This window comes from Zeus faber (genome assembly GCF_960531495.2).
Source record: "Zeus faber genome assembly, chromosome: 9".
NCBI classification, from domain to species: Eukaryota; Metazoa; Chordata; class Actinopteri; order Zeiformes; family Zeidae; genus Zeus; species Zeus faber.
This window is the reverse complement of record NC_137197.1, coordinates 2,609,939-2,631,234: the sequence shown is the minus strand read 5'-3', so window position 1 is coordinate 2,631,234 and position 21,296 is coordinate 2,609,939. Positions and strand designations below refer to the sequence as shown.

At 48.4% G+C, this 21,296-nt stretch overlaps 1 protein-coding gene across 1 annotated transcript in view; it reads left to right on the top strand.

Annotated features, from left to right (window-relative positions):
* The first annotated feature begins 4,237 nt into the window (after positions 1–4,237).
* The window catches only part of dchs1a (dachsous cadherin-related 1a), a 109,292-nt gene continuing 92,233 nt past the window's right edge, over positions 4,238–21,296 (top strand). The window contains exons 1-2 of the mRNA XM_080007468.1: positions 4,238–4,367; positions 14,051–15,871. Of these exons, the coding sequence (XP_079863594.1) occupies positions 14,072–15,871 (1,800 nt within the window). The 5' untranslated portion in view covers positions 4,238–4,367; positions 14,051–14,071. The remainder of the gene's footprint in view (positions 4,368–14,050; positions 15,872–21,296) is intronic.

The window sequence follows — 21,296 nt, the reverse complement described above, 5'->3', positions numbered from 1 at the left end:
TACAGCACATCTTGGAATTCCCTTCCTCTGAAGCCAATAAGTGAATTCCCTTATTGGGCGTGGAGATGAAACGGAACGGCCGCCTGGCGTGGTTCATCACGGGGGGTTAAAAGGAAGGATAACTTCCCTTTGCATTACATACACTTTCACTACACTGGCATGGGCTTTTATTTGTTCTTAGCGCTGCTTGATCTTTGGCCTCAAAAACATTCTGCTGCTAACACGCCCTGTCCTCTACCAATATACCACGGCAAGAGACGGCAGCGCAAAACCACATGAAGCCCTGTTGACCTCTCTGACCTTTGGTGTCATCAGCAGCAGGAAGGGACGTTAATTTATACAGTACATTTCAACAACAAGGCAATTCAAAGTGCTTTACATAAAACATCAAAACATTAAGACAAAGTGCCAAGAAACACATTATAAAAGGACATAGAATGCACAATGTTAAAAAATAGAATATAAAGAATGCATACAGTTAAATAATACAATACAAAGAATGCATACAGTTAAATAATACAATACATAGAATGCATACAGTTAAGTGCATGCAGTCAAGAGATGAATCCTTGTTTTACTCTTTGTTAACAATTATTTCAAGACAAAGTGCAAAAGAAACACGTTGTAAAAGGAAGAACACATTATAAAGTTAAGAATTAGAATACATAGAATGCATAAAATCAAGTAAAAGTGAGAGTGCAGTACAATAAATGAATATTAGGTATAATATTAAGTCTTCAGCCCTGATTTCAAAGAGCTGAGAGTTGCAGCAGAGCAGCAGTTTTCTGGGGCTTTGTTGCAGATATGTGGAGCTTTCAAACCCAACGCTGCTTCTCCATGTTTAGTGCTGAGTCTGGGGACAGAAGTCAGACCTGTAGCAGTAATTAAATACCAAATGACAGTTTAATGTCTGCATTTCAATCCAGTTTACTGTATAGCCTCTAAAGCAGCATTTCCATTATAGAAAAAAGGAATTTTGTGATAAATAAAAAAAAAACGAGTATTGCTTTGTAACCCGCAATTTGCAAAGCGTCTCACCTCCTGCTGCTCTCACGGCTGTTTTCGTTTTATGTTAATGTCCCTGTATCACATCGCTGGGCTTCTCGAGGTTTATTCCCTTTCCCCGTGGAGTTCTGGGGAGTGTTTCCTCACCTGTCTCAGGACTTGTGGTGCAGGAGGGAGGCTGTAATGTTGTATTTTGAATGTTGGCGTGGAAAGCCCTTTGAGACTGTGATTAAAAACATGCAAATAAAATGGACTTGGCTTGAAATATGGAAACACGCTGAAGGAATAAAGATGGTGTTCGCAGGTCGTCACAAGAACTTCTTTCAAACGGTCGGAGAGTAGATGACATGGATGGTTCTAAAGCGGCCCACAGAAAATGATCAAAAAAGATGGTGATGGAGGCGAAGGAAATTCCCCAGCGTTGCCCCAAAACGGGTGCAGCACGGCTGCTTTTCAGGAGAGGAAACTGTCGACCAACCCACGGAGTCCCTGCTCCATTGTCCGGTCCAGTCTACACAACTAGAACATGAAACCAAGGCGCAATACAACAAAATACTTAACTATGACGTTGAAGATAGTTTTACTGTGGTGTGTGTTTGGTCCGAACCTCCACCCACCTCCACTTCTCCACCTCTCATTCCACTCCATCCACTGTGGGGGTATAGCTGGAAGCTGGGCTTCAGGTTATATTTTAATTGGAAATATTTTGAGTGGATAGTGATATATTGATTGAAAATATGGTGTGTGTGTGTGTGTGTGTGTGTGTGTGTGTGTGTGTGTGTGTGTGTGTGTGTGTGTGTGTGTGAGAGAGAGAGATAGGAGCTTGCTTTGCACTCGCTATGCTGTCAGACTTATAATGAATTGCTGGCAGCCCTGAAACTCATTCTCCTGATACAGAAAGTCCCAGAGTAAGAGGGGAGCGATAGAGCCGGGTTTAAAGGGAAAAGCTCATACCTGGAAGAAACTGAACCCACCAACAAAAAAAACAGAAAAAGCCGACCTGCTCTGCTCTGCCGCCTGCTTGCGGGCCTGCCTCGCCTCCCTCCACCTCCCTGCATTCAAGCTCATTACTCCTTTGTTTCCAGCTCACGACGGCCATGTGTTTCCTCCACACCTCGGTGGCAGCGACGAGCACTGGAGCCCCGACGGCAAACTCTAATGATGCAGAACAAATAAAGATCATTTAAAAGTTGATCTGATCTAGGAGGTGTCTGTCAGAAATACGCTAAAGATGCCGATCCTCAACACGTGCTGACAGCGTGGGCCTTGAGAAAGTAGTTTAGTTTGCTGCTTCTCGATGCAGAATGACAGGTGTTCATCAACGGAAGGCGCAGGAGGGCGAAGTGAGGCTGCGGCGCTGGGATGAGAGCGACAGGGATCCTCCTGGGACCGCGACGTCTTCCTCTCAGTCTGGAGATGCGAGGCCGCGAGGGGAAGGTGGGAGACGCCGCGTCTGTCTTACTGGAAGCGGAGGGTGAAAATATTGTTATGTGGCCACTGGCGTGCGAAAGAAAACGTTGTGCCTGGCGCTGAACGCGACGCTCTTCTCGGGCGACGATCCACGGTTGTGTGGATCAAAACGGGAACATCTTCCATAAGTCTTGGTGACAGTTGAGCCGGCCCCGCACCACCGGGGCGGCGTTTCCAGGGCCTTCTGGCACAGAGAAACAGACAACGACTTTATTGTAGAGAGCGGGCTAGGTAGAACAAGCCGGGAGCAGACGGAGGTGTGTCAAGACCAGGGCTTCTCTTCTGAGTGAGTGTGGGGATGGGGGTTTTACCTGTTGCTCGTTAGACCAAGCAACTCTGATCCTGGGACCCAAATATCTAGACCCAGGACAGGTGTGGCTGCTCAAACCACACCATCCCCACACCAGTCTTCATCAGAGCTGGAAAGATACTGAAACATGTGGTAAGTAGAAGTTCTGTAACATCACTGAACTTGTACCCAACACCAAGTAAAACCACTGATGTAAAGAAATACTTTAAAGTACAAAGTATTCTTCTCAAAAAGTGATTAAGTACGTTAGTAAGTAAATATGATGTTGAATTCATTGTTGATAATAGTGTTGAGTGGAACGGCAGCATTTGCACTGAGTTTTAAAAAGGAGAACTCCAACCAAGGGAACGCTGTGTACTTGTTTTCTTCTGTCCCACGGGTCCGAGGTGAAAGAAAAGCTTTCACAACCTGGATCTTCAGCCTCATAGAAATCCAACGGAGGATCCTTTACAGGCAGCTTCTCTTCTCAGATCCCGAAACTTAATTTCACCGTCGTGCCGTGAGGAGCTTTGTTTTGTAACTTGTGTAAAATAAAAATGTCCCTTCCGACCTCGTCCTGGTTTCATGCGTGTAGTTGTTCATCTGAATCTCAAATCAGAGCAGATTATACTGTACAGATATAAGTATATATACTGTGACATGTATATTAGATTCTGTCCAATCAAATGACAGGTTTTTCTGGTTTTCTATCGTTTTTTCTTCGTCTTTCTATCGTCTTTCCCCGTTTACTCCAGTTTATAGATGTGTACAAACATGTTCTCTAGGTTTTATCTTTCTTAACTTGCACAGTGTTGCTGCATGAACCATAATGCATGAATTAGGAATTTCATTTTGTCAACCACGTTGACTCTTATATGTTAGAGGCAATGCAGATAATAACTGATGAAACTAGAAAATGTTTTTTCATTAATTAATTTATTTTTGGGGTCGGATCGGACCGCTCGGCCGGGCCCGAACGCGGCCCTCGGGCCATGTCTTCGACCACCCCATGTGATAGTGCACGGAGTGTGGTTTGTGATTTTCCTTCTACCTTCACTTCCCTCTTGCAGAGGATGGTGGCACCAAAGTTCAGACAAACCCTGGACTCTGCAGAGCATCACAGGGGGAGGAGGAGGAGGAGGTAGAGGCTGGGTGGAGGAGGGGGAGGCTGGGTGGAGGAGGGGGCTCCACTCCTCCTTCACGTGTTGAATGCATTAGCTGTGATGTGGAGGAGGGACCTCCATCCTGAGCCCGTGGTGTAGAGTTTCATTGTGCAGGAGCAGAGTCTGCGGACACAGTCTGATGCTGAGCTGTGGCTCCACTCACACTGGACCCGAGGAGGAACCACAGGAGGAACAACTTTCCCGATTCAACTTTCCATCTTTTCTCAAAAAAAGGGAACTTACAAGAAAAAAGAAAGAAACAACAAAGAGCAGATAAACCCGGAGTGGAGGAGGAGCGGGCAGGAGGCATTTCACCCCCCGACATGGATCTCATTCTGCCCGTCTCACCAGCACCGCTGTGCTGATCCGGGCTCCAGGAGGGAACCGGGGGAAGGGTTTAGGAAGCTGCGGCCACTCTGCTCGGAGAGGAACTAATTCATGTAAGTGAGACGCATCAGCATCGCGGTGCAGCCCCTGCGCGGCCGCTGCATCTCTGACCACACAGACGATAATATGCAACGAGACAACACATGCACATCCAAGCACATGGACGCTGGCGTGCACGGGCACACGCACACTCTCTCTCTCTTTCTCTCCCTGCTTCTCTACTTCTCTCCGCACACACACACACACGCACACGCACACACACACTCTCTCTCTTTCTCTCCCTGCTTCTCTACTTCTCTCCGCACACACACACGCACACACGCACACGCACACGCACACGCTCTCTCTTTCTCTCCCTGCTTCTCTACTTCTCTCCGCACACGCACACACACACACACACACACACACACACACACACACACACACACACGCACACACACACACACGCACACGCACACTCTCTCTCTTTCTCTCCCTGCTTCTCTACTTCTCTCCGCACACACACACGCACACACACACACACACACGCACACACACACTCTCTCTCTTTCTCTCCCTGCTTCTCTACTTCTCTCCGCACACACACACACACACACACACACACACACACACACACACACGCACACACACACACACGCACACGCACACTCTCTCTCTTTCTCTCCCTGCTTCTCTACTTCTCTCCGCACACACACACGCACACACACACACACACACGCACACACACACTCTCTCTCTTTCTCTACTTCTCTCCGCACACACGCACTGGATTTGACGCGCGTGTGTGAGCTTTGAGAGTGGACGTGCTGCTCTGGAGGAGGCGGAGGACCCCCTGCTGGCTCGTCCTTTCAGCTCAACATGCTTCCCATTCCCTGCGCACACTTCTCAATGTGACTTTTAACAAGGCTCACATCTTTTTTTTTATGTAGCCTACACCACGGGGTCCCTAACTCTTTACTTTTTTTTTTAAATTATTCTTTTTTTGTAGTGGCCCCCCGGGGTAGACTAAACTCTGCCGCCCCCCCCCCCCCGCCCCCCCCCCCGCCCCAAAAAGAAACAACAACAAAAAAACAGGTGCAGGCCTAAACGTTTTATCTGCTTATAATAAACTGTCACATGGTTCCACGTTTAACTTGAACCTTGGCACAAAACGTGCAAACTTCACAACAGAGTATTATCTTGTATGTTGTACTGTATATTTTGTATTACAAAAAATCACAAGAAAAAAAACAATGTTAATTTAGCTGCGGAGCCCTTGCAATTCCCCCGCGTACCCCCTAGGGGGCCGCGGGCCCCGCTTTGAGAACCCCTGGCCCACGTCACTAGCCCTCCTCCTTTCAAAGCAAGGCAGACAGACTGGGGGACGGTTTGTCTTTAAAAGCCAACCTTTCATTGGACACCACATTTATCAGAAGCAAATCCAACATGTTCTGCTCTTGAAGGTCATGGAAGAGTTTTTGGAAGCGATTGAAAAACCTCCTGAAAGTGTAAATACATTTACTTCTTACCGGACGTCATATCACAGCCTCGGGCCCCGAGGAAACATTCCTGTTAAATTGGTTAATTTGTGGAATCCCATTGTGTCTTTTGTGCCTCCACCTTGGAGCCGCACGCCGTCACGGGCGCTTTTTATTCTGGTGTCACAATAAAGCTCAGTGACTGTGAATGTGGCCCTTGGACTGATGGATTAATGAACACTCTGTGGGGCCCCTGGGGTGCGTGTTGATGGTTGCCATGGGAATCATCCTTTCACTTTGCCCTTCATCCCCATCCATCACCCCCAGGGACACTGCAGTGATTGTTGTCAAGAGGTTTGGATGATTATGAATATGGTTATTATTCATCATTTTGTATGAAGAAATCACAATTATAATATTGATTATTATGATGATGATTATAATTTAATACCTATGGAGCAACTAGGGGACACTCTAGGAGCTAGGAGACAGTCTAGGAGTTATGGGACAATCCGGGAGCTGGGGGACCATCTAGGAGTTAGGGGACAGTCCAGGAGACAGTCAAGGAGCTAGGAGACAGTCTAGGAGCTAGGAGACAGTCAAGGAGCTAGGAGACAGTCTAGGAGTTAGGGGACGGTATAGGAGTTAGGGGACAGTCTAGGAGCTAGGAGAGCCCAGGAGCCCTGGTGACGGTTCTGAGCTTGGACGTAAACCTTCAACGAGCACCTTGGACTAACTTAACTAACTTAGTTACTCAGTAACTAACTTAACTAACTTAGTAACTTAGTAACTAACTTGGCTAACTTAGTAACTGACTTAACTAACATAGTAACTTAGTAACTGAACTAACTTAGTAACTTAGTAACTTAGTAGCTTAGTAACTTAACTTACTTAGTAACTTAGTAACTTAGTAACTAACTTAACTAACTTAGTAACTTAGTAACTAACTTAACTAACTTAGTAACTTAGTAACTGACTTAACTAACATAGTAACTTAGTAACTTAGTGACTAACTTAGCTAACTTAGTTACTCAGTAACTAACTTAACTAACTTAGTAATTTAGTAACTAACTTAGCTAACTTAGTAACTTAGTAACTGACTTAACTAACATAGTAACTTAGTAACTTAGTAACCTAGTAGCTTAGTAGCTTAGTAGCTTAGTAACTTAGTAGCTTAGTAATTTAACTAACTTAGTAACCTAGTAACTTAGTAGCTTAGTAACTTACTAGCTTAGTAACTGAACTAACTTAGTAACTTAGTAACTTAGTAGCTTAGTAACTTAACTTACTTAGTAACTTAGTAGCTTAGTAACTTAGTAGCTTAGTAACTGAACTAACTTAGTAACTTAGTAACTTAGTAGCATAGTAACTTAACTTACTTAGTAACTTAGTAACTTAGTAGCTTAGTAACTTAACTAACTTAGTAATTTAGTAACTTAGTAACTTAGTAACTTAGTAGCTTAGTAAATTAATGAACTTAGTAACTGAGTACGTTAGTAACTTAGTAACTTAGTAACTAACTTAACTAAGACTGACATCTTAACTAATAATGGTTCAACATCAAGAAGCTGATTGGACACCTCTCCTCCCCTCCTCTCCTCCCTCCTCCCTCCTCCCTCCTCCTCTCCTCCCCTCCTCTCCTCCCTCCTCTCCTCCTCTCCTCCTCTCCTCCTCTCCTCCCTCCACACCTCCACTCCTCCTCACCTCACCTCCCTCCTCACACCACCTCACCTCCTCTCCTCCTCTCCTCACCTCCACACCTCCTCACCCCCTCCACCCTCCACCACCTCCACACCACCCCTCCTCACCTCCCTCCTCCCTCCTCCTCCACCTCCCTCCTCTCCTCCTCCCTCTCCTCCTCCCTCCTCTTCTCCTCTCCTCCTCTCCTCCTCTCCTCCCTCCTCTCCTCCCTCCTCTCCTCCTCTCCTCCTCTCCTCTCCTCCTCCCCTCCTCTCCTCCCTCCTCCCCTCCTCCCCTCCTCTCCTACCTCCTCTCCTCCCTCCTCTCCTCCTCTCCTCCTCTCCTCCTCTCCTCCTCTCCTCTCCTCCCCTCCTCTCCTCCCTCCTCTCCTCCTCTCCTCCCTCCTCTCCTCCTCTCCTCTCCTCTCCTCCCTCCTCTCCTCCTCTCCTCCCTCCTCTCCTCCTCTCCTCCCTCCTCTCCTCTCCTCCTCTCCTCCCTCCTCTCCTCCTCTCCTCCCTCCTCTCCTCCTCTCCTCCTCTCCTCCCTCCTCTCCTCCCTCCTCTCCTCCTCTCCTCCCTCCTCTCCTCCCCTCCTCTCCTCTCCTCCTCTCCTCCTCTCCTCTCCTCCTCTCCTCCTCTCCTCCTCTCCTCTCCTCTTCTCCTCCTCTCCTCCCTCCTCTCTCTCCTCCCTCCTCTCCTCCCTCCTCTCCTCCTCTCCTCCTCTCCTCCCTCCTCTCCTCCCTCCTCTCCTCTCCTCCCTCCTCTCCTCCCTCCTCTCCTCCTCTCCTCCTCTCCTCCTCTCCTCCCTCCTCCTCTCCTCCCTCCTCTCCTCCCTCCTCTCCTCTCCTCCTCTCCTCCCTCCCCTCCTCTCCTCCCTCCTCTCCTCCCTCCTCTCCTCTCCTCCCTCCTCTCCTCCCTCCTCTCATCCTCTCCTCCCTCCTCTCCTCTCCTCCTCTCCTCCTCTCCTCCTCTCCTCCTCTCCTCTCCTCCCTCCTCTCCTCCCTCCTCTCCTCCTTTCCTCCTCTCCTCCCTCCTCTCCTCCTCTCCTCCTCTCCTCCCTCCTCTCCTCTCCTCCTCTCCTCCTCTCCTCCCTCCTCTCCTCCTCTCCTCCCTCCTCTCCTCCTCTCCTCCTCTCCTCCCTCCTCTCCTCCTCTCCTCCTCTCCTCCTCTCCTCCTCTCCTCCTCTCCTCTCCTCCCTCCTCTCCTCCTCTCCTCCTCTCCTCTCCTCCCTCCTCTCCTCCTCTCCTCCTCTCCTCCTCTCCTCCTCTCCTCTCCTCCCTCCTCTCCTCCTCTCCTCCTCTCCTCTCCTCCCTCCTCTCCTCCTCTCCTCCTCTCCTCCTCTCCTCTCCTCCCTCCTCTCCTCCCTCCTCTCCTCCTTTCCTCCTCTCCTCCCTCCTCTCCTCCTCTCCTCCTCTCCTCCCTCCTCTCCTCTCCTCCTCTCCTCCTCTCCTCCCTCCTCTCCTCCTCTCCTCCCTCCTCTCCTCCTCTCCTCCTCTCCTCCCTCCTCTCCTCCTCTCCTCCTCTCCTCCTCTCCTCCTCTCCTCTCCTCCCTCCTCTCCTCCTCTCCTCCTCTCCTCTCCTCCCTCCTCTCCTCCTCTCCTCCTCTCCTCCTCTCCTCCTCTCCTCTCCTCCCTCCTCTCCTCCTCTCCTCCTCTCCTCTCCTCCCTCCTCTCCTCCTCTCCTCCTCTCCTCTCCTCCTCTCTGAAACCCAATCAGCTTTTCATCAACTGTTCATTGTCCTTGATTTGCTTCCACCACTTTAACTCCTCTCAGTGATTGTGGAGGTTCTCTGATCGCTCCTCACGTCCAGTGATCTGAAGGAGAAGCGTCTGCTGCGGCGGCCAAACAACAATGGCAATTACGCAGGACAGATCCCAGCAGAGCGGGGTGGAGCGGAGCCCCCACCACCTTCCAGGGAGGTGGTGTCATCACCGGCTCTTGGCTCCACGCGCCGGTGAAGTAATAACTTCATTATTCTTTGTAGCTGTTGATGAAGCCGACTCGTAAAAAGAATCGACGCCGCTGAGCAAAAACAAACAAACAAGGTGACGTAGTGCCTGCAGCATTCCACTCCAACCCGCTCACCTCCGCCCTGCTGACGGGGTGGAGCTCCACTGGCTTCACGGAAAATATTCATTGTCGTTTTTGTTGTTGTTTTTTTTTTCACAAATCATCACTGTCATCAAACAACGAGTCAGTGGCAGACGCAGTCACCCACTGCACTTTAAAAGGCTGTGGAGCAGTCAGCTCCACAACCACTAGTCCCCGTGACGGAGCAGGAGTTTGTGGAGTTGCCTTTCTTGGCAGAGACAAAGATTTCTTGCTTCATCTTAAATAAATCGCTCCTGAAACACACAAGCTTCATCACAACGCCCCGGGAGCGCCGGAGACCACCGCAGCCGCCACAGAGGAGCTGCACGACGCCCCGGGCTCTGCCGGGCTCATGGAGTTGTTCTTTCGTTATGTCGGAAATGTCTGAACCTCTGCGATATGGCTGGCAGGTGACCAACGACACGCCCCGCGTAACAGCACAGTGGAGGGGTTGACCTTTGACCTGAGCGTACCGGTGCGGTGGCGCCGCTCCCCGTTTCCGTGTCTCTGAAACCTGAGGCACATGTGTTTCTGATGGTGCTGCAGGCGCTCGGCCAACACCGCACACGGCTTCATCCTCAAAGAGACGAGGTGTGTGTTTTAGCGTGAGAGCAAACAGCTGAACGGTGGTCATGTGGCCCCTCGTCCCACCAAGACCCTCACAAAGAGCGTCCACTCGCCATGGAGAATAAGACTGTCCGTTGAATAGGAGATGGAACCGTTGGAAGCGTTGGCGACACCTCTCCGGGAGTTATTGGCGGCGTGCCGTTAGAGAGCGGCTTCATCGCGGCCGTGCTTCTGAACACGTGACGAACGTTCCGCTGTCGGGACGGTTTTCAACTCAGAGGACAAAACTCTGCTCACATAACAGTCATCACACGGGAGCACCTGGGCCACGGCGTTTAGTTTAAACTGAAGATGAATATACAAAAGAAACTACAAAAAAACAAAGATGAACATACATGTATGTAAAATGAAAAACGCTCATCGCAACGAGGTGTCATGGTGATGTGACGTCTCTGACGCTGAACTCCAACAGCAGAGGTTTGGACTGATTATCCTGTTTTCTAGATTGTTGTGTTTCCAAACTATAAAGGACACTGGCGCCCATCTGTGTTATAGATGTTTTGGCGAATGGAAAGGTCAGCGGTATGTGTTTCAGCGTATGGAGTTCATTGACGTTGGCGAGCACAGAGGAGGAGAGGAACTCATTATGAAGAAGACAGAAAAACTCTGTGTTGCTCCGTAAAAAAGGGCGAGTGCAACGTAAATAAATCAGATGAACGTCCATCCATCGTGTGAAGGTGAGGTCTGCTGCTGGAGCGGAGCTGGGTGCTGTGGTTCCCTGCTCCGCTGGGCGGGGTTGATCCCGTCCTAACCCGAACCCAACAGCGGTTTCACCCTGAATCCTGGAAGGATTCAGGGTGAGGATCTCATCAGTGGCGTTGGATTCAATGGGAACCGGGCCACGCCCTCTTTCAAACCACTAAGAGCCCAGCAACACGACTTAAAAAAAAAAAAAGTTACAGAAAAACAGCCCTTTCAGAGAGTTTCTTGAGAGGTGGAGAAAGGTAAAACCCTTTCAGTCTTGGGTAAATGTGAATGTGGCTTCACCAAAGATCTTCGCTCCCGGTGGAAGGGACGCCTCGCCAGGCTGGAAGGACCCGGGCCCGCCACGCGCCCGCCGCTTTCCACCGCGGACAGCTGTGTTGGGTTTTGTTCGACGCCCTCCCGTGCCAGAGCTCGGTGACTCACCGTGTAGGACAGTGATGCAAAGAGAGCACGCTTGAATCCATCCCAAAATGCAATTGGCCTCCCCCACGTAACGCTGTGAGCCGCGCGGTGAAAAGAAATGCGTTGAGGCTCTTCTGAACCCCGTGCACTTTCTCCGCTGGCACATCCAGGGAGCCTGAAAAGCAGCTTTCTCTGCCTCGCTGTGACTTCATCACACAGGATCACTTTTGATCAGAGAACTTTCCCTTCCCTTTCCCCTTGTTCGGAGCGAGGCCAGCGAGTGGAGGTGGAGGCTGTGACGGAGTCTCTCGTATTCCTTAAAAGACCTATTTGATGTGAAAACAAAGAACTATTTGCGGCTTCAGCGCAGCGTCCTCCTGGGTTAGCAGAGCCTTTGATAGCGCTTGTAGTATATTTCTTTTTTACTTTCTGTGCTTTCTAACCTGGCACGGTGTAATTCTCCTTCCTGGTCTGCTGCAGCCATTAAGCCGCTCGGCAGGATAGAGTCTAGAGCTCCACCGGCGAGTGCATTATTTAAACAGTGCTTGAACAAAGACCCGGGCCTTGAAAAGTTGTCCTTTGTGCCTCTAAAAAAAGTACATCCCTGGTATTTTAGTTAAGGGGGCCAGGACGGTTATTTAAGAATGTTCATGCCATCGATGTTGTGAGGCCGTTGTAGATGTTCAGTAGTTTATATCAGAAAAACAACCTGAGCATGGTTTGGATGATGGTTATTAGTACTGCTTGTCACTGATATTTTGACTACCTACGGACTTTGACAATGATTTGGAATGCATACCCTTGTTATTGTAGGTATTACCCCGGGCGTACGCCGGACCGATGTTTCTTGCAAACTTGAACATTTACAGAAAGTCAAAATGCATCACGTTGCTGTTTTTATTTTCACATAGAAGCAGCAAAACCCAGCCGAGTTTTACCCCCTAAGTCAAATTCAAACTTCAATCTGCGACTGTTAAACTTAGCATCTTCAGCGTTGCGGGCTCAGACTGAAATTAGCCCTGGAACCCCGTCCGCCCGTGGCCGGCTTCCAGCAGACCTCAATTACAATGCTGCAGATCCAGAAAAAGAGGGAGATGTAGACTGCACGGAGCCCTGCAACTCTGTGCCTCTCGCTCCACTCTGTCACTCAAACACTGTGTCACCACACACACACACACACACACACACACACACACACACACACACACACATTCACATACACACACACACACATACACACACACACATACACACACACACACACACACACACACACACACACACACACACACACATTCACATACACACACACACACATACACACACACACACATACACACACACACATACACACATACACATACACACATACACACACACACACACACACACACACACACACACACATACACACATACATACACACTCAAGAACAGACAGAACTGCACGTTGACACACACACACACACACACACACACACATACACACATACACACTCAAGAACAGACAGAACTGCACGGTGACACACACACACACACACACACGCACACGCACACGCAAACACACGCACTCATACAGACACACACACACAAGAGATTTAAGAGATTGAGTTTCGTTGCGTGTGGTGGTTGAGCCACTAGGGGCCGCTGTGAAGAGCTAGAAACCGTTGCTACAGATGTACTGTGTTCTCCTGTTTTCATTTTGCGAAACACAAAAAAAAAGCCCTAAAAATAATAAGATTTGACATTGAAAAAGGAAAAATTACTCATGAATTAAACCTTTTTAGACACGACCACAGACAAATGGAGGCAGCTCTCTTCCTCTAATGAATTAGACATAATCATTTCTCTTGTGCCAGACCCCTTGTGGTTTTGGATGATTTGGCAGATGGTGACAATCTTGTTTAACAATCCCCACATTGCTGAACAATGTCTACAATAGTAAATTACAGATTCTCTCCAGTGGACTCAGGCCAATTGCCAGACCAAAGCAATGTCTATTGTTTCAGCATCACACTCCAGGCTCTGCTGCCAGGTTGAGATTTGCATAATATATGTATAGCTGTTTGTTTAACACTCTGATTGTTCTCCAAGTTGAAAGAAATTCATGCATGGGGAGAATTAGATGTCCTTCTTTCAATTGTCCATGGAAAACCAGTCTGTCTCTCAGAACTTAAAGGTCGTTCCTTCATTATTCTTCCATTTCATACGCTTTGTTGCCTCCCAGGGCAGGTAGCTCTATCACCACGGAGGGGAACTGCAGAAAGGAAAACCTTTATCGCCGTAATCAGAAGTGAATAGAGAGACCTTTCAGACTCCCCCTCAGAGGCAGAGTGCCGGGCCTTGTGGTTTTGATGTTTCTTTAGCAAAGGAGCGCTCTCTGGTATGCCAAAATGAACAAGGTGTTGAGGTATTAGGTGAAAGAAACGTAGGAAAAAACGAATGGGAACAGAGCCGCAGAACACATGGAAAAGTCTTTGAGCGTTCGTTTGTCTTCGACGAGCTCTCCGTATCGCACACAGTTTCTGCACGTGTTGTTGTTGTCGGGCTTTGGTTTCGCTCAGTAATTAAAAGACAAACAAACAGAACCCGTATTCATATCCATCCACATGTCGCCTCCATATACGTTCACGTCTGACACACACACTCTCTCCTCCGCTGGTTCAACGTTCACTACTAATTATTTGGTTTCTTTGTTCTCGCTTCCTCGTAGCGTGACCAGCCTGATTCCTGTCCCTGTTTCATGTACTAAAACACTTTTTCTCTGTGTCTCTAGGTTTAAAGGGAAGGAGCCACAATGAAGACAGTGGGCAAGGGTATGGCGAAGTCTATAATGTACCCGCTCCACCGTGACTGTTTCTGGAATGGGAGGCTGGTGCTAATGGTGTATGTGGCTTTGGAGCTCATCGCGGTGCATTCGTCCCTGGTCCTGTGCACCTTGGAGCTCCAGCTGGACGAGGAACAGCCAGCCGGCACTATTGTGGGTGACATCAGCGCCGGGCTGCCCCCCGGCATCACGGCATCCCTCTACTTCATCTCCGACCACGAGGGCACAGGTGTGGGAACAGACCTGGACATAGACGAGAGCACCGGCATCATTAAAACCGGCAAAGTCCTGGACAGAGAGCTGAGGGACAGGTACAACTTCATCGCTGTCACCATGACAGGGGTGACGGTGGAGGTTACCATCAAGGTGAATGACATTAACGACCACGCCCCGGTTTTCCCCAAAAATCACGTTGCATTTAAAATCCCAGAGCAGACAGCCATCGGTACCAGGTTCCCTCTGGAGCCGGCGGTTGACACAGATAAAGACCACCTCACCACGCAGGGTTACCTTATCAAGGACGGTAACATCGGCCAGGCGTTCACTCTGGAGACGAGGAGAGGGAGCAACGAGGTTCTGTATCTGGACCTGGTGGTCAACGGTGTTCTGGACAGGGAGAAGAGATCCGCCTACACCTTGTCCCTGGAGGCATTTGACGGCGGCTCTCCCAAAAGGACGGATCAGGTGACGTTAGATATAACCGTCCAGGATATCAATGACAACGCTCCCGTTTTCAACCAGAGCCGCTATCATGCCATCATTTCGGAGAGTCTTCCACCGGGGAGCAACATCCTGCAGGTCTTCGCTTCGGACGCAGATGAGGGAGACAACGGCTTGGTGCTGTACGAGATCAACCGGAGACAGAGTGATTCAGATCATTACTTTGTCATTGACTCTCGCTCCGGCGTCATCACCCTCAACAAGCCTTTGGACTTTGAGATGAGGAGAGTCCATGAGCTGGTGGTCCAGGCCCAGGACAATGCGACGCATCCGGAGGTCACCAACGCCTTTGTCACCATCCACGTCCGAGATTACAATGACAACCAGCCCACTATGACCATCATCTTCCTCAGTGAGGATGGCTCTCCACGCATCTCTGAGGGGGCGCAGCCGGGCCAGTATGTGGCCAGGATCTCGGTCACTGACCCGGACTATGGAGAGTATGCTAATGTCAATGTGTCTCTGGAGGGAGGCGATGGGAAGTTTGGGCTGACCACTAAGGATAGTATCATCTATCTAATGTGCGTGGACCAAATACTGGACAGGGAGGAAAGGGACACCTATGAGCTGAGAGTGATGGCTACCGACTCAGGGACGCCTCCCCTTCGAGCCGAATCCTCCTTCACCATCCAGGTGACTGACGTCAACGACAACCCACCTCTGTTTGACCAGCCGGTGTACAAACAGGTCATCCCCGAAGTGGTGTTTCCAGGTAGTTTTGTGCTCCAGGTAACAGCCCGAGACAAAGACCAGGGACCCAACGGGGACATCAGCTACAGTATCTTACGGGACCGAGACGCTCATTCGGACTGGTTCAGCATCGACGCCGTGACGGGGATCATCACGACGCTCTCCCAGCTGGATTATGAAAAAGACCCCAAGCCCAGTGTGATTGTGGTGGCCACAGATCGAGGCAAGCCCCCCCTGTCCTCCACAGCTGTGGTGAACATCATTCTTCAGGATATCAATGACAACGAGCCTGTTTTTGAAAGGAACTTCTACAACATATCCATCAAGGAGAACACAGCGGCCGGGACGTGCATACTTGAGGTAAGGCAATCTTTAAAGTGCTGCTGTTATTTTAAACACATGTGAATATATTGCTTTCATGAATGCACTCTCATAACTCTAGCACTCAATCTGTAGAGGAGTTTAATGTCCAGGAAACTGTTAATGATAGCAAATGGAAATTTATCACACAAATAGAAAATAAATGTGTTTCGTTTTGGTATGTTGTCTTATCGTGAACTCCAGAGCCATTTCTTTTTTTAATGTTGAAGCTGTTTAAACTGGAAAGCCTTACTGAAGACTTCACCTGCAGTCTTAAGGCCAAGATGATCTCTATTTTTGGCTGTCCTCCGCTTTACCCCTCAAAGGTTTCCAGGGCAACGCAAGCGGTGTAAAGTCCTCTGTCAGCCCAGGCACAAAAGGGTTTTTCACATATTCACAGGCAGAGACAAATTTGGGGCTTTATCACTTCACTCCACAAAAGGCACCTTAATTAGGCTAGTTGAGCGTGAGAAAAAGTTGCCACAGACAACAGGAAAAGTAAAGACAAAGTTCAGACAAATTACAGCACCCCAACCCGTGCTGGATCAGACCGCAGTCTTGTTTCTTTGGATATTTACTTTCTCGAGTTGTTTTTGGCGATCCTTTTTTTTTTCATTTTCGTGCTTTTATCCACTGTTTTGCTGGGCATACGGTTGGAGCGGACAGTTGCTTCCTAAGGTATTTCATAAAGGTTATGGGTTCATAAAATCCCTTTTTCACAAGTGTCTGCGGCAGGATTCCATGGATCAAGGACTTGGAAGAGCAGTCCAGTCCTGACGGAGGGCCCAGAGGACAGGATCCTGGCCCGGCGTCTGACTCGGGGAGAGGGAGGGATGAGGGATACAGACCCCACCACTGCGCTTGGCTTTAATGTGAAACTAGAAGCTACGAGAGCTCCGTTTTGGGAGGCCCACCAATTATAAATCACAGACAGAACTAGGACAAAAAGAAAGGGAAGTTCACTGAAATTGATTATGGACTATGGAACAAGAACCAGTGAATATGTTTGTTGAAAATGTAAGATTATGGTCACGTTAATGCTCTTGGATCATTCTTTCCATAATGCAAACAACATCACGCTAGAAAAACATTGAATGAATACTTTAAAAATCTGGGCTGGCCAAAAAAAAATCTTGAATGTAAATGTATAAGATATTGATTAATATTAATATTAAGTTAAATACTATATTACCTCGAATAAGTGGTGTACTTAAATCGCATTAAACCTCAGGTTGCATAAATCAGTTTGCAAGGATGTGAAATGCCTGGTTACCGTAGCGACCGTAGTTAAACTCATAATATCAAGCTAGCTTCATGCAAAATATTAACTGTAACCAACCAAAAAAATGACATTAACACGGGGGGGGGGGCATATGGAGAATTGAAGGAGAAACATTAATTGTTCGGAAAATGTTCAGATGGCTACGTGGACAAAGCTCCGACTGTAACTTAGTTTTGGCATCAGCGAAGAAACTTCACCTCCAGGTATAAAACTGTAAAAGTATTTCTCCGAAGCCATTCCATGCAGCTCACTCAAGGGAGGTGGAGGGCCAGAACTCTTCAGATGTCGAACGCGAGCCGCCTCCAGAGAGCGTCTCCTTCCCCCCGCGACCTCGCTCCCGTCCCTCAGCACCTGGCTCCCCGGACCCCGGAGGGAGCTGGCTCCTCCCGGCCCCGTCTCCGTGGCCTCTCCCGGGGCTTCCTGGTGCCTCCAGACGAGGTCTTGGCGGAGCGTGTGGGAGCAGACTGCCGGGGCTGGGGGTGCCAGGTCCACATCCAAACATCTCAGCAAGACATCTCAGCGCCGCCTTTTTCTCTCTTCGTATTAAGTTCCTGCTGTCCCCTTTTTCCACACGCAGAGCAGTCCAAAAAAGCCATCACGTTTTGGGTATTGTAATCAGCCATTCAAACTTTGAAGTGGGTTGATTTTCTCTTCTTCCCACGTCGCGGCACAGCAGTTGGTGATTATTGTAATGTCGTCTGGCTCCACACTTCAACAAATGCAGATTTTTGTCACTTGCCTGATGCAGCAATTGATTTGTGAGGGAAGCTATGATTAGATGCGCTGGAAAAAAAAAGTCCCACCTAGAAATAAGTCTTAAACCTATTAGGTAGAAATTAATCTTGTAATCAGACATGGCAGATCTAGAGAAAGAAAATAGGTCATCCTTTAGATGGGAGATCAGACTTGACATGGAAAATTGCATTTTACAACCATAAGCTGCAATTTTGGTGTTTTTTTATTAGGCATCTCAAAGTCCCATCTCGCCTGCTCATTTCTTTTTGTTTTTTTTGTTGTCTTTTTACAACTTCCCGGTAGCGTGTTGGAAGTGTGTTAATGCACTGTCCTTTTCACACCCAGCCATTTGATCTATTTGCAGCACCGCTGGTGCTTTGTCCTGTATCACCCTCTATCTCCTCCTGGCGCTGCGTGATGAAAGAGCCCTCGCTTTGGAAGATCGCCAAAATGGCTGAAGAGCTCAAGCATCATTTCTACACCATGTGGAGAAACTGCTTTTAACTGCAGGACTGTGTGTGTGTGTGTGTGTGTGTGTGTGTGTGTGTGTGTGTGTGTGTGTGTGTGTGTGTGAGCCATAATTATGACGGTCACCAAATCGGGCGCCGAGCTTGGAATAAATGCCGTGATTAATCAGTGCCAGACTATTCAAGCTGAGGGGAAATACAGTTATGAATTATTGATTTATTGAGAAAGTGGCAGCTGCAGATTTGTCATATTTTGTTCAGTCTCTCCCTCGATGACATGTTAAATCATTAGCACTGGGCATCGTTCGGGATCTACACATTCTGGTTCTTTATCGGTTCCGTTGTTGTTTCCTTGTGTAAGAGTCAGGGAGAGTTCCTCCAGACGTAGACCCAAGTCACACCAGCATTTATAGCGGTGATATTTCAAACCAAATTCTATTGGTTTAAATGGAATTGTCCTCATCGCTGGTGTTTCTCTTGGTAGATCTGCTGTTTACATCGTTCGACTTCAGTGAACTGTGACGTGGATTTGTGGTTCTGATCCAACCATACAGTTTTTCAGTTGAAATTGCTTTTTGCTTTGTTGGAATTGTTGCTGGTTCCTAATGGCCCATCGTTGTTTTTAATGAGTTATTAATAGTTTAAATTGTCAATTTTCTTCCATTGTCACAACAGCCGCAGGATCTTAATGATATCTTCAGTTACGATTGACTGAAAGCTTTTCATTCACTGGAAAAAGTCCCAGAATTTAGCTGATGGCTGTGATAAGGCAATCCATGAGAATATTGATGGTTTCATCTCATTGGGGACCCTGATGGAAAACATGGTTTTGAAGACTCCACCGCCTTTCTGGTCTCTGGTGTCGGTCCGGTTGACCCCGTCAGTTCCTTGCCTCGGTGAGGTAATTGACACCTCACTTCACAGCGTTGTCCGGGGCCGGGGCTGAGAATCAGCCCTCTGTCTGCTCCGGGGCGGGGGGGGCGGGGGGCCGGGGGCCGGGGGTCCCCAGGGCAGCTGGAGGGGAAATGAGCCCTGGATGAGCGCTGGCATGGGTGGCGGAGGGCCGCGGGCGGGGGGCTCCTCGTCCGTCTGCAGGGCTGCCTCCCTCCGGGCGCTTATCTGATCCCACTTCACTTGCCATTAGCGGGGGGTGAGGCTTGCTCAGGCGCCGCGCTTCGGCACCGCCACCGCCGTGCGCAGAATGGGCTGCTCGTTGCCACGACAACGACCTCCGCCACCCCGGCAGAGCGCTGATCGATGTCTGGCAAAGAGCTAACTTTTGGGCTTTTGGTTCCTCGGTGCCACTCGGTGATGCTTGCGTTTATAATTTCCTCCGCCTCCAGAAGATCCTGCTCTCGTCACCGAGATGAGTCAGGACTTGTGATATTGCTTGTGATCTCTGTTATGTTGATGATATTGCCAACAAGGTTGTTAAACTCATCTGCAGTCTTGTTGTCTTATTATATGTACATACATTGCGTTCCAAATTATTACGCAAATTGGATTTAAGTGTCATAAACATTACATTTTTTTGTTTTTCAATTAAACTCATGGATGGTATTGTGTCTCAGGGCTCTTTGGATCACTGGAATCAATCTCAGACACCTGTGATAATTAGTTTGCCAGGTGAGCCCAATGAAAGGAAAACTACTTAAGAAGGACGTTCTACATTTAGCAGCCAGCATTTTCAAACAGTCTTGTTTACTGATGAGTGCCGTGCAACCCTGGATGTTGCAGATGGATGGAGTAGTGGAAGGTTGGTGGATGGCCACCATGTCCCAACAAGGCTGCCACATCAGCAAGGAGGTGGCGGAGTCATGTTTTGGGCCGGAATCACGGGAGAGAGCTGGTGGGCCCCTTTAGGGCCCCTGAAGGTGTGAAAATGACCTCGGCAAAGTATATAGAGTTTGTGACTGAGCACTTTCTTCCACGGTACAAAAAGAAGAACCGGGCCTTCCGTAGCAAAACCATCTCCATGCCTGACAACGCATCATCTCATGCTGCAAAGAATACCTCTGTGTCATTGGCTGCTATGGGCATAAAAGGAGAGAAACTCATGGTGTGGCCCCCATCCTCCCCTAACCTCCACCCTATTGAGAACCTTTAGAGCGTCCTCAAGCAAAAGATCTATGAGGGTGGAGGCAGTTTGCATCAAAACAGCAGCTCTGGGAGGCTGTTCTGACGTCCTGCAAAGAAATTCAAGCAGAAAGACTCCAAAAACTCACAAGTTCAATGGAGGCAAGGATAGTGAAGCTGATATGAAAGAAGGCTCCTATGTCAACATGTAACTTGGCCTGTTCAGATGTTTTTGATTGAAATAGCTTTTGATGTCATTAAATATGACTCCTAATGCTGCACATTCAACAAATGACCATTTTCAGTTCTTTACAACCTATAAGATTTTTTTAAGTTTTTAAACTCTGTTGTGCATAATCATTTGAAACAGTGCATTTTAAGTTTTTTATTTTTGAAAAAAATCCTGTTATTATTGGGAGGTTTGTTCAATAACATTTGAATTATACCCTCAAGGTTGATGACGTGGACGTTTTACTGTCATTTGCATCGACTTATACGGAAAATCCGAGAAAAATATCCAAATTATTATATAATTTGGAACGTGGTGTAGTAATATACTCTGTGTTGTGATGTTTGACAGACAGTTTGCACAGCAGATCTCCTTTATTCTGGGACTTTTTTTATGGAAAATGTCTCAGAAAATAATTTCAAAGAAAGGGCTGGCGGCAGACAGACGAGTGAAAAGAGCCTCATAGTGCAGCTACCAATCATCTGCTGCTGCCTGCCGCCGAAAAAACAGGCGGCCCGCGGCAAGATAATTGCCTTAAAGATGGAAAGTAACGTGGACTCCCTCACGCTCCCCCCTCACAGCTTCCTATCTCTCTGCATTACGGCGGCCGCCATCCTCAGGCCTCCAGGCAGGTGC